Source organism: Geotrypetes seraphini, chromosome 9 (genome assembly GCF_902459505.1).
Source record: "Geotrypetes seraphini chromosome 9, aGeoSer1.1, whole genome shotgun sequence".
Taxonomy (NCBI): domain Eukaryota; kingdom Metazoa; phylum Chordata; class Amphibia; order Gymnophiona; family Dermophiidae; genus Geotrypetes; species Geotrypetes seraphini.
Genome location: NC_047092.1, coordinates 172,452,205 through 172,466,658, shown reverse-complemented (window position 1 = coordinate 172,466,658; position 14,454 = coordinate 172,452,205). Strand labels below are relative to the sequence as shown.

At 42.2% G+C, this 14,454-nt stretch overlaps 1 protein-coding gene across 1 annotated transcript in view; it reads left to right on the top strand.

The window, feature by feature from the left end:
• The window catches only part of SPATA16 (spermatogenesis associated 16), a 128,737-nt gene extending 114,609 nt beyond the window's left edge, over positions 1-14,128 (top strand). Inside the window, exon 10 of the mRNA XM_033957786.1 lies at positions 13,862-14,128. Within this exon, the coding sequence (XP_033813677.1) occupies positions 13,862-14,059 (198 nt within the window). The 3' untranslated portion in view covers positions 14,060-14,128. The remainder of the gene's footprint in view (positions 1-13,861) is intronic.
• Positions 14,129-14,454: the final 326 nt, after the last annotated feature.

The window sequence follows — 14,454 nt, the reverse complement described above, 5'->3', positions numbered from 1 at the left end:
TCAATCAAATAACGAATAAACTTGAAACTTGAAACATGCTTCCTGGGATGCACATTCCATTTTCTATACCATTCTCCCAGGAGAGCTCTGGACGGTTTACATGAATTTATTCAGGTACTCAAGCATTTTTTCCTGTCCTTGTGCACTCACAGTCTATCTAATGTACCTGAGCCAAGTATAGGACAATCAAGCCATTGTGACATCACTGATGAGGTTGGCTCTTAGGCACTGGTGGAATGAGGCATTATGATGTCACAATACCAGCTCTGGTTATCAGAGGCTGAAGCTTTTCACACTCTCCATTTATTCCATTTTCTGTACCGTTCTCCCAGGGGAGCTCAGAATGGTTTACATGAATTTATTCAGCTACTCAAGCATTTTTTTCCCAGATAAGTAACTTTGAATTTTGGCTGGCAAGCTGTTAGCTAGCAGATTAGGAGTCAGTCTGCTGTTAAGAAGCAGGGTTCACTACAAGTGGGACTGATATCGAGAAGGTTTTCTGTCTAGTGCTTAACAACAAGGATTGTGACGCCCTAAGTAGAGAATGGCACGGGGACAAATTTTTTCCCCGTCCCCGCGGGAACTCATTTTCCCATCCCGTCCCCGTGAGTTCTTTTCCTGTCCCTGCCCTGTTCCCGCAAGCTTCATCCTTATCTGCATAAGCCTCAAATACTTTTAAAATCATAAGTGTTTGAGGCTCGTGCAGTTAAGGCAGAGCTTATAGGAATGGGGCAAGGACAGTGACAAAGCTCGAGGGGAAATTGAGTTCCTGCAGGGACTATGACAAATTTGTTCCCATGTCATATTCTAGCCCGGAGCCACTTTGCACCTTCCCTCCCCTTTCTGCACAGGCCTGGCATCACTCCCCGTCCTCCCCCCCACCTAGTCTCTCTTGCACCTCCCCCCCCCCTTCTCTTCATGGGTTTCAAGTTCATTAAAATTTGATGAAACGCTAATCATAAATTCTAAGCGTTTTAACAATTAAAAATTAAAAAGGGGAATAATGAACAGACTTGTTAATGGCAAGACGTTACATACATAAAAACAAAAGGAGAGTGGGGGAAATATATTTTAAAAAGAAAAGAGTACAATTAAGGTTAAAGACAAAAGGGCAGTGAGGGAAATCATATTAAAAGTTGGATAGGATCAATACAGATATCGGCTAGGGTAGATCAAGAGATCATTTAGCATTCATATGCATCTTTAAAGAGGAAACATTTAAGGTTTCCCTTAAATTTATCTAAATTTTGTTCACCATCTTCGCACTACCCACAGGCGCTGCTCTGCACCTTGAGTTCTCAAGTAAGGTCCTTGGCATCACTATTGATTCTTCTCTCTCCCTCAACGACCACCTCAACTCCTTGGCAAAATCATGCTTTTTCAGCCTCCACATGCTGAGGAAAGTAAGATCCTACTTTTGCCAAAAACATTTCGCCGTCCTCGTCCAATCCATCATCCTCTCCAAACTTAGACTACTGCAATGCCATTTACTTATGCCTAACAAAAAAAAAGTCTTCAAAGACTCCAGCTTATCCAGAATATTGCAGCCAAGTTAATCTTTGCAAAACGCAAATCTGACCATGTCTCCCCACTCCTGTCCAATCTTCACTGGCTCCCAGTGATTTCCAGAATCCATTTCAAATGCTCCTGCCTGGCTTTTAAGATCGTTCACGGCATCCTTCCTCCCCTAATCCCACTATCCTTTGACTCCTCGAGTCCTAACTCCACCAGACCCGCCCAAAGATATAAACTATCCTTCCCCTCTCTACGCAGTATTCTCTATGTAGGTAAACTGGGAAAATCTCTTCTCTTCAAAATCACAAGTCTCTGGAACGACCTTACTATCCCGTTGCGGAACCTGGGCTCTCTCCAACTATTCCGCAAGCAACTGAAAACTTGGCTCTTCTCTAACATGTAATTCTATTTTCCCCCTTTCTCTTCCATTCTATATATAAGCTCATGTAAACCTTTTCCTTTCTCTTCTTATATTTTAAGTTCTTGTAAACTGTGCAGAGCTCCACTTCCGTGGAGAGGATGCAGTATGTAAACTTAAGGTTTAGTTTAGTAAAGGTAACGAGTTCCCGATTGTAGTTGTGGTTGTGAATGAAGAAACCCTGCGAGTACTAACGATTTTTAAAGATGGAACGTGAAGAAAGTGCCGAGTTGCTGATCTTAAGGTTCTTGAAGAATTATGAGGAATGAGAGACTTATGAATGAAGGCAGGTTCTTTGGTGTATAGGGTTTGAAAGGAAATTAAAGCAATTTTATATGTAATTCGATGAGGAACTGGTAACCAATGTGCACTCTACAGCAGGGGAGTAAATTTCTTCTTGGTCAGGATCATTTTTATGGCAGTGTTTTGTATTAATTGTAGACGTCGGATGTCTTTTTGACAGACACCTTTATATAATGAGTTACATTAATCGAGCTTTGAAATAACAAGGGAGTGAATTAGGATATTAAGGGACTTGGGGGGGGGTCAAGAATGTTTGCTAAGGATCACGGGAAGTCATCATGCCATTGTATCGAGCGATGGTGCGTCCACATCTGGAATACTGCGTTCAGTATTGGTCGCCGCACCTCAAGAAGGTCATGGCGGTACTTGAGAGAGTCCAAAGGAGAGCAACGAAAATGGTAAAAGGGCTGGAACACTGCCCATACGCCGAGAGGTTGGATAGGCTGGGGCTCTTCTCTCTGGAGATGAGGAGGCTCAGGGGAGATATGATAGAGACCTTCAAGATCATGAGGGGCATGGAGAGGGTGGATAGGGACAGATTCTTCAGGCTGAAAGGAATAGCAAATACGAGGGGGCACTCGGAGAAACTGAAGGGAGATAGGTTCAGAACAAATGAAAGGAAGTTTTTTTTCACCCAAAGGGTCGTGGACACTTGGAATGCGCTACCGGAGGAAGTGATCAGGCAGAGTACGGTACAGGGATTCAAACAGGGATTGGACGGATTCCTGAAGGATAAAGGGATCGTGGGATACCGAGGGAGGAGCTGGGATGTAACACAAGTATAGAAAGCTAACCAAGTAATGAGTATAGAAACCAAACCAGGTCGTGCGTGTGCAAGACCGGAAGGTTAGGACTTCGATAGGAAGACAGGATTTAAATGAGAAACCAAGGTGGCAAGGGAGCCTCTTCTGGTGATACAGACAGGTCGTGACCAGTCTGGGCCGCCGCGGGAGCGGACTGCCGGGCAGGATGGACCTGTGGTCTGACCCGGCAGAGGCACTGCTTATGTTCTTATGTTCTTATGATCTGATCATTCTGAGCATCTCTCCTTCTCCTCCTCTCTCCCTCTTTCCCTGTCCAAAGGAAATTGCACCGGAAGAGGTGGGGTGGTAGAGGAAGACCCAGTCCTGGCCAAAAGCAGCCTGTAACCCCCCCCCCCCCTCCTAAGGTTTACAGATCCAAGGCGGAGAGGGCGGCAGGTGAAGGAGTGCTGCTGGACCCATGGAGGGAGAAGAGAAGGTTTAGATTAGGTGATTTTGGTAGCCATCCCTGGTACCCTGAGCCAGTGCCTCACCTGCTCCAATGCTTAATCCAGCCCTGCTTGAGAGGTTCAGTTCCCTAGCTGTTGGCATGAGAAGATATTTGTTATAATGGGAAAATATGTTACAATAAACTTTTATAATGCTTTGTTTTATTGTATTATTCTAATTTGATACCATAGATCAATCTCTTAATTATTGTCATCTCGTTCTGGACCTAGGTTGGGGATAAAGCAGGTTGTAAAAGCCTAACGTAGCAAGATGGGCTTGTGGCATAGAGCACAAGAGCCAGGGAGGCATAACTGGGAGTGAGATGACGGTAATTAAGAGTCTAAAGTTGGCTTGATAAGGTTTCAGGAACTATTGCAGTCTGTGTACTCACCTTTCAGGTGTCAGCATTCTGAATGAGTTTGAAGTGCTAATATTTTCTTGCTTCGATGAGACACTTAAAGAAACGAGGGTCTCGTAGAAAGCAGTAAGGACAAATAATTGAAATACAGTTCAGAATGGGGAAAAAAAAAATCAATTATTGCATTATTAATGCACCTCAGATAGTCACCTTCTCATAGACAAAAAAAGTGGCTCATCTATAACTCTTCCTCAGAAAATAAACTAATGAGATCTAACGAATGTTGTGGACTGGCAAAGGCAGGAAAAAGCACTCGAGAAAACCAGAGGTAGGAAAGAAGTGGGAGGAGGAAAACAGAAAGGTGAAAGGCACTGGATAAGAGAATAATTGTGCAAGATGGAGATCTGATTAGTAGTAGAGAATGACACGGGGACATTGTCCCCGTCCCCGCAGGAATTCAAATTTCCCACCCTGTCCCCATGAGTTTTGTCACTGTCCCTGCCCCATCCTTGTAAGCTCTGCCTTAATGACACAAGCCTTGAACATACGATATTAAAGTGTTTGAGGCTTGTGCAGATGAGGACGGAGCTTAGCCATTGGTGGAATGAGGCATTATGACATCACAATCTCTGCTCTGGAATGTTGCTACTTATGATTTTAAAGGGTCTGAGGCTTGTGCAGATGAGGACGGAGCTTAGGCATTGGTGGAATGAGGCATTATGACATCACAATATGTGCTCTAGAATGTTGTTAATTGTGATTTTAAAGTGTTTGAGGCTTGTGCGGATGAGGACGGAGCTTAGGCATTGGTGGAATGAGGCATTATGACATCACAATCTGAGCTCTAGAATGTTGCTACTTATGATTTTAAAGGGTTTGAGGCTTGTGCGGATGAGGACGGAGCTTAGGCATTGGTGGAATGAGGCATTATGACATCACAATCTGAGCTCTAGAATGTTGCTACTTATGATTTTAAAGGGTTTGAGGCTTGTGCAGATGAGGACGGAGCTTAGGCATTGGTGGAATGAGGCATTATGACATCACAATCTGAGCTCTAGAATGTTGCTACTTATGATTTTAAAGGGTTTGAGGCTTGTGCAGACGAGGACAGAGCTTGCAGAAATGGGACAGGCAAGAAAATAGACTGATATATCAAATGTCTATATCCGTGGAACTCCCAGATACCTACACTGTCAAATCATATACGATTGTTCAAACGGCTGTTGTAGGTATAAGTATCAATCATTGAGCTCCACTTGTTTTTATGTTGCTACAAAGTGCAAAAATAATCAACTTTAAATAAAACACTTATCTTTAAATGATGGCTTTTGTGTCATGCCTAAATGATGGCTTTTGTGTCATGCCAAATTCACTCTGTGCCCAATTCACTCTGTGCCCAACGGGACCCGTTTCGCCTAAATAATGGCTTCTTCAGGGGTCTGAGGCTTCTATAAACACAGAGAATAATAATTTACTTCTACATACTAACATAAACATTTATAAAACATTTCTTATAAACGGGTTTACTCACTGTGCTGTTCATACAGCGTCTTTGAGAAAATGGCGTTGGCAAATGTAAAACGCCACGCATGCGCTCTAAAGATGCTTCAATTAAATAACATCTGTGAATCTTAAAGAGACATGTATCAAATCAACTTAATGTTACAGTTACCTTAAGAGCTAAAAGAAAGAACTCCAATCCATATTGGCATTTAGGCCTCCAGGTTTTAACGATCCTAAATGGAAAATCCAGCGGGACTCTTTTTGTAATAAATTCCTCTGTCTGTCACCGCCGCGTGAGTTCGGGATTGCACGATCTATTGCAAAACATTTAAGTTCCCTAAAACTGTGTTGTAACTCAGTGATTCCCAACCCTGTCCTGGAGGAACACCAGGCCAATCGGGTTTTCAGGCTAGCCCTAATGAATATGCATGAGAGAGATTTGCATATGATGGAAGTGATAGGCATGCAAATTTGCTTCATGCATATTCATTAGGGTTAGCCTGAAAACCCAATTGGCCTGGTGTTCCTCCAGGACAGGGTTGGGAACCACTGCCCTAATGAATATGCATGAGAGAGATTTGCATATGATGGAAGTGATAGGCATGCAAATTTGCTTCATGCATATTCATTAGGGCTAGCCTGAAAACCCAATTGGCCTGGTGTTCCTCCAGGACAGGGTTGGGAACCACTGTTGTAACTGATTGCAATGTTCTACTATGGGTGCTGTACTTCTCATGCATTTAATGTTGGATTTGTGTTCAATAATTCTCGTCTTTCACGATCTGATGGATTTTCCAACATACCATTTTTTGCATGGACAAATGATGACATAGACCAGTGGTCCCCAACCCTGTCCTGGAGGACCACCAGGCCAGTCGGGTTTTCAGGATCGCCCTAATGAATATGCATGAGAGAGATTTGCATATAATGGAAGTGATAGGCATGCAAATCTGCTCCATGCATATTCATTAGGGCGATCCTGAAAACCCGACTGGCCTGGTGGTCCTCCAGGACAGGGTTGGGAACCACTGACATAGACTATATAGTCTGAGGAACAGGTAAGAAAATGATTTATAGAATAGACTTTCCCATCTTTTGGGCTGGTGAATTCCTTAAGTTGAATCGTATTCTCGCAAACGCTGCATTTGCCACATTTATAAAAACCTTTTGGTAACAAATTTTCATCTCTTAATTTTACTTTTTGGAAATTCGCTGGTGAAAGTATTTCTTTTAGGTTTTTATCTCGGGCAAAGGCAATGCGTAGATCAGTCTTTTGAAAAGTAGAGTTAGTTCTCGTGATTTTCCAATTATTCTTCAGGATGTTGGCGATGCTATTGCCATATGCTGAGTATTTCAATACACAGGTCATTTTGTCTTCCTCTGAAAAATGAATCCCCGTGGGGATGTGGAAAAATTTGAACCCATGTCATTCTCTAATTACATTACATTACATTACATTAGGGATTTCTATTCCGCCATTACCTTGCGGTTCAAGGCGGATTACAAAAGGTTAATTTAAAAACAGAGTTACAATGATTAGCTAGAGATGTAGGTTGTAGATCTTATAGACATTTAGCGGGTTGTTGAGGGTGAGGTGGTTTGTAGTAGAGTTGATAGGTGGTCTAATTAGTAGTGCAAGTGAACTGGATCCCTATGAAAGAACAGCCCCAGTTCTAACACTAGACAATTTTACACGAGGGTACACTAGAATCCAAAACACGTCAGGCTGAGATCTCTTTGTCTATTGGAGCCGCTACGTTAAAGTTTGACCCTACTGATCATGATTTGTAGACTATCCATCTTTGGCCTTCTTTAAAGTAGTGATTTCCCCATCCAATGGCTAAGTTTATGACGGTCGCAGCTGACAGAAGCATAAAAAAAGATATGCGAGTTATTTCGGGTAGTTGATGGTCAGTGCTTAACTGACCATTCCTTCTGAAGCGTGAAATTGATGAATGGGCTCTAGGACTGAGCCTGATTGGGTTTTCTCCCTAGAGATTTTTTTTTTTTTTTTAAGTGGCAGTTAAAATGCATCCTTTCTACAAAAGTTTTTTCTATCATAAAATTCTTCGAAGCAATTGTAATGTCCCTCGTAAAAACTTCATTCAGAGACAGCAGAATTACTAAGATAAAGGCAGAGTGGGTGAGAAACTGAATAGCCTTGAGCTGTGAGAATATTGTATAAAAGGGTTGTATACTGAAATATTGTGTGCCTTCATTAGGCTAAAAGACTACTTGACACAGTACTCTTGTCCCTACTGCCCAGGAGCAGTGAGTGGCTCCTGGGGCTGCTGCATATTTGACAGCTTCAATGCAGGCCCTAAATCAGGTAGGATTGCTGGGGTCCCTCCTAGCCCTCCGCAGGCAATAGAGGGGGTAAGTGGTTTGCCCAAGGCCACAGGAAGTCAATGTGGGATTTCAACTTAGGACTGCTAGTTCCCAGTAGAGGTCTGCACGGGAACGGGGATCGTGGGAATTCCCCCTAACCCACGGGACTCCCACGGGGACCCCCCTCTAGCTAATGGGACTCCCACAGGGATGGAAGGCTTTGGAAGCAGGGTTCGTCCATATAATATAATGGACATGTCAGCCTTAGTAAAAGAGGGGGTTTATAAGTTAATTATCTGAACAGAAAACAAACAAAGGATTCCACCAAAGAGATTCCACAAGGAAAACAGCAGCGCAAACACAAAAGAAACTGTGGAATTGATGATCCTGTCAGAAGTAATTGCTGCTTTTTATGGGGATGGAGGTAATTCCTTGCGGGGATGGGTGGGGACGGAGAGGATCCTGATGGGGACGGGTGGGGACGGAGAGGATCCTGGCGGGGACGGGTGGGGATGGGTGGGATTTCTGTCCCCGCGCAACTCTCTAGTTCCCAGCTGCTGCTCTAAGCGTTAGGCTAATCCTCCACCCTTAGAAAGAACAATTTTATAAGGCGATGCTTAGTTTAAACAGGTTTTCTTACACCTGTTTTAAGTCTTTGTTATAAAGTCAAGTAATAATAATAAATAATAAAATTTTATTTGCAACCCGCTATACCTTGACAGTTCAGAATGGTTTACATCAAGAAGATCTGCCAGACGCAGATGAGGTACATACAGAAATATATCCATCAAATAACTAGAATTTGTTAAACAAATTTGTCATGTAAATAAGTCTTCGCAGATCTTCTAAACATTTGGTAGGAGATTGAATTCAGAAATAAACCACTTATAATTTTACTCCAAACAACGGCCTGATACGATATAACGTTTTGCCCAGAAATCTTTTTGAAATGCATCCTTTTAATGTTGGAAATGAGAGTACCAAGATTCCCCGCTTAGGACGAGAATATGCAGGGAACACAAACGGCCTCTTTTACAAAGCCGTGCTAGCGGTTGCCACGCGGCAACAGCCCCGAAGCCCTTTAAATCTCTATGGGAGAGAGGAGACATGATCGAGACGTTTAAGTGTATTACCGGCCGTATCGAGATGGAAGAAGAGATTCTCTTTCTCAAAGGACCCTCAGCCACAAGAGGGCATCCGCTCAAACTCAGGGGCGGGAAATTTCATGGCGACACCAGGAAATATTTCTTCACCGAGAGAGTGGTTGATCCTTGGAACGAGCTCCCGGTGCAGGTGATCGAGGCAAACAGCGTGCAAGAATTTAAGAGCAAATGGGATGCCCATGTGGGATCCCTTAGAGGGTTAAGCCAAGGGAACCCGTCACCAGGAGTGGGATCCCTAGGATAGTAGACTTGGGGGTGGGTCAGTAGAGTGGGCAGACCTGATGGGCTATGGCCCTTATCTGCCGTCATCTTCTATGTTTTTATGGGCTTCAGAGCTGCTAGTGCGGCTTTGTAAAAAAGGCTGAAAATGATTCGAGAGATAAAAACATCTTATATCATAAACATGCAAATTTAAATATAATTCTGGCCTCGACTGGCAACCAATATAATTTCCTGTAATATGGAGTAACATGATCTGATTTTTTTAAACCCAAATATCAAACGTACAGCGGTATTTTGAATATCTCCTGATAGTTTTTTTTATATGATCCTAAATAAATGATATTACAGTAATCTAATGTGCTCAAAATGAGGTTATGGACCAGCAGCCTGAAAGAGCAAAAATCAAAATATGATTTTAGTGAATGTAATTTCCAGAGAGTGCAGTTGCCTATTTCTCTTACGGGTCCTTTTACTAAGCTTCTAATGCATGTTCACCGCAACTTAAAATGGCATATCGCCAGGTGGACTGAGGCATCCCAAAATAATTTTGCTATGTGCGCTGCGGTACCCACATGCTGAAAAATGCTTCATATGTTTTTGTGCTAGGGGTAGGTTTGGGGTGGAGAGTAGGCACGGTGGCCCCAATTCTATAAAACAGGCCTACAGCTAGGTGCCTAACAATTTTTTAATTGGTTTAAACGGCGCTGTTACAAATGTATTTTGCAATATTGGTTACAGAAAGATCCTCCTAGTTTTTGACATTGGAGGAATCAACTCCATCGTTTAATTTTATTTGAAGTTAGGGATGTTTGTAAGTTTCCAAGACGTACACGTTTCTTTTTGTATACCATGGACAAGACCCCTAACACCCCTCTTCAATGAACAGTAACTTCCTCCTTCCCCCACCACACTACCCACCCTACCCACCCTAACCCTCTCCCCCTGACCTACTCGTCCCTTCTCTCCCTAACCTCAACTACTTTGTTGCTTCCAACTTTGTTCAATGGTTGTGAACCACTTGTAATTTTTGATAAACAAATGTGAACCGCCTAGAACTCCCTGGGTATGGCGGTATACAAAAAAATAAAGTTATTATTATTATTTTGAAAATTTGGGACCCATATATTCAAAATCTTTCCTCTAGAGCATGAAGTATGATTATTAATATTTTACACTGAAGCTTTGGAAACATTTATAGCATCACAATACCTGGTAATATGTGTCATCTTCCATTCGGAGGGGGGGGGAGAGAACTGGGGGGGTGCAGGGGTAGGATGGAATAGGTCATATAGAAATGAAGGAATGATAGAAATATGTATGTAAATTTCATAATTTATTATAATTTGATTAATTACTTCAACACAAAGTGAATAGGAGGGGGACGGGGAGGGGGGAAATGGGAGAGGGGGGAAGGGAGGTTTGGGGAGTAGGGGGGTTGATGTAGGTCATATGGAAATATATTTTGGAGGAATGATAGCGATACGTATGGAAATATCATAATTGTGAATCTATTTGAAATGAAAATCTATTTGTATTACATTATATTTCCTTCAATAAAATGTAGTTTTTTAAAAATTCTTTATTCATTTTTAATCTTACATCAAGTGTACAAATAATAAAACATTTGAAATTAAATACATCATTTGAATTTCTTTCTAATATAACATCAAATATATAAATTTATTCCCTTCCCACCCCCCCTTTCCTTTAACATTTAATCAAAAATATACAATATAAATATTCTTTTTCTTTTGATTAAACCCACAATAAACTATAAACCACCCTCCTCCCCCATTTGCAAATATACTTTCACTAGAAAATGGTGTCTATTCATTACAATAAGTTGTCAATGGCCCCCAGATCTTTTTAAATTTATTATAAAATGTTATAAATTAAACGGCGCTGTTAATTGAACAGTGCCATTAAAAATAATTTTTTAAAATTTTAATTTTTGGGGTCCCTGAATGTTGTGTTTTTGCTTCAGTCACGGTTAGACCTCCTCGATTTGGTGGGTGGGGATCTTCCTTAGTTATGCGACCAGCTTCTTACGCCCTCTTTATTGTTGGCTTCTTATGGCAGCTACTTCTATTTTTGAATATTTTGGTCTCTTGTTCTGAGGGGCAAGAGATAGGTGGAGAGGTGGTGGGGGTGGGTGAGGGTGGGATCTTGGGCCTGGGAGACTCTTGCTGAATATTTTCTTGAACCACTGTATTCACCTTTATTGTCATTGTTCCTTTTTCTGGTTTGTTCAATAAAAAAAAAATTGTTTCCTCTAAAATTTAATTTTTGGGTAGCCATCTACACCGAGGCACCTACCAACGCCTACCTGAAAAGTAGATATAGTTAGGGCCGGGGTGAAGTTTAAGCATGGAATGAGTATTTTAGGACAAAGAAACCCTTGTCTAATATACCGTCACCTAGGCCCGATTCTATAAATGGCATCTAACTTTGAATACAAAACAGAAAAAAAGTGGGGAAGGGACACAGACACCTAACTTAAAGGACAATCAATTTATTGAAAACATAGAAATAGCTAAAAAATATACAAGAAATGATGTAAGCCTAACAGAGAGTCTTTCAATCCTTGTAGTACTGGACCCCAATACGGTCCGTGTTTCGGCTTAGAAAGCCTTCCTCAGGGGTGTATTAAAGAAGCTTATTAAACAAAACAGCAAAAATGTATCTACACATAAGTTTAAATAAAAACCATATATAAAAATAAACTTAAATTAAGATAATAAAGGATAATCATGACAGGACTAAATAGAATAATGTATACAATACAAATGAGCATAAACGATAAGATGAATGATTCAACATAACTAAAACACACAGATACATCTGTATAAACATACATCTGTATGTTTTAGTATCTGTATGTTTAGAATTGCCGCCGTTATGATTTGTAGCATCCAAGGGACCATTGAAAAGTCCACAGCCCAACCAACAATGTTGGGGCAATCTCCATCGAGGGCTATGCGCATTTATCATTCCGTCTCCATCTTCTTCGAGGGCTTTCCACTTTTTTTCATTCCGTCGGAAAAACATGGAACGAAAAAAGTGGAAAATTGCTGGACTAAGGCCCTGTTTTACTAAGGTGCGCCACGCACCCATAGACTAACATGCAAGCAATAGCATTTAGCGCGTGGTTAGCGCACGCTAATACGCTTAGCGCACCTTTGTAAAAGGAGCCCTAAGTGTGTAGCCCTCACTGGAGACTGCCCCAACGTTGTTGGTTGGGCTGAGGACTTTTCAATGGTCCCTTGTAGATGATGGTAATATCATCAGTCCATTCCAAACTCTTAAAAATATCTAATTTGTTCCGTAATCAAAACTAAAGGATAGCATTAATCTTTATGCACTCACACCTACACCATTGGCCAGATGGTCTGCTTGATAAGAAACTGTCTTCCTTTTTTTAAAAAAAACCATTATTCTGTCATTGTGTATTCTGCTGGCTGATCCACTATAATAAATCCCTTAGTGCGCATGCGCACTTCAATCTCCGTGCGCCGTGCTTCCATGCTGGGCATGCGCAGCGCCTGCCTCAGCTGATTTCCTGCCCCAATCTCCGACGCCGGCTGACTTTCTGCCTTCTGACTACCCTGCTGGGACGCCTCTTCTTCTCCCCCCCAGACCAGCAGCGGCAGCAGCGCGGGGCATTTGCTAGGCCGGCCCACTTCGATAATGCGAGGCGGGCCGGTCTAGCAAAAGCCCCGAGGCTGCCCGGGCTAGCAGATGCTGCACAGGGGGAGCAGGGAAGGGGTGCTGCTGGACAGGGGGGAGGTAAAAGGAAGGAAGAAGGGCTGAAAAAAACTAATATCTTATAAGAAACATATTTATTCAGTTACATGTTGATTTCATAGAAAAATGATTCTTGCAATAGCAAGCCTCATTTGTCTTTCCTGGCAAGCGTTTGGCATTTAAATGCCACAGCTTCTATTTGCTCTCAGTAATATTTTCTTACCCCCCCCTCCCCATAGAACAAAACAAAAACCTTCAAAAGATTAATTTCTTCATCGTGCATCCCTGTTAAAGTGGCTGTTTATCAATGTCATTAAAGGATTATTGTCTGACAAATTCCTATTCTCATTTTGCAGGGTTTTCGACATTTGTAAGGGACAGGCAGCCCCGGTCCTCGAGGGCCAGAATCCAGTCAGGTTTTCCCCAATGAATATGCATTGAAATCAGTGTGTGCAAACAGATCTCATGCATATTCATTGGGTAAATCCTGAAAACCCGACTGGATTCTGGCCCTCGAGGACCTGAGTCGCCCACCCCTGGGCTACTCTGTCCCCCTCTTTTATCATTGTGAGCTAATGCCGAGCCACCCAGTCTATTCCTATGGGCAGCTCGGCATTTAGATCAAGTTGCTCGGCAGCACAATCTGATAAAAGGGGTGATGGTATATTTCAGGGGTAGGCAATTCCGGTCCTCGAAAGCCAGAGCCAGGTCAGGTTTTCAGGATCTCCACAATGAATATGTACGAGATGGATCTGCATGCACCGCCTCCTTGAGATGCAAATCTATCTCATGCATATTTATTGTGGATATCCTGAAAACCTGACCTGGTTCCGGCTCTCGAGGACCGGAATTGCCTACCCCTGGTATATTTGAAAACCAATAGATTTCCTCAGGGAGATAATAATCCTTTTGATTTTCGTTTCACTTTATCATAGCGGGTCAGTTATTCCAAAACAACGTTTGAGAGAGGGCGCTTGGCTCTGGAGAAGGATAGGGTTATTTTAATGTTTCTCTTTAAAGATGGGAGCCTGTTTTTCATAGACACTCCTTTTTGTAGGTTGGACTAATTGAAGACTATTTGTACCAGCTTGAAGACAGCTTCTTAAGAACAAAACGACTTAGAAGCGCACGGAGGCAGAGGATGAAGATGAAAAGGCTTCAAAGCGTGCAGCTCTGTCAGTCACAGGAAAGCACCCAGCCATCCCCAAGACACCCCGAGGAAGGGGGCAAGGACATGCACACAGGAGAAACATGACAGCTGAGAAGACAAAGGCTCGTCTCCAACTGAATGAGGCATTTCCTCACATTTCATCTTTAGCAGAGGTGCTCCTGCCCTTCACGTCTCCTAACTGGCAGAAATAAATGTTTTGAGGAAATTCAGCTTGCATCTCTAAATGTGCTGTCGCCGAATCATTAACGCTGCTCACTGTCTTCGTGCTTGTTCTAGCACCTGTAATAAAGATAAATCCTCTGCCTTAAAACTGGGTCCAGATATTTATTATTGATTAACAAGCCTTAGAAGGAATTTCATGTTAAGGACAAGAAATGGTAGTATTTCATATTAAGAACCAGAGTAAATCTTAGTCACAGGGATAAATATCAACCTTCTGAAAGGATTAAAAAATTTTTTTTTCCAAAGTAGTAGTTATT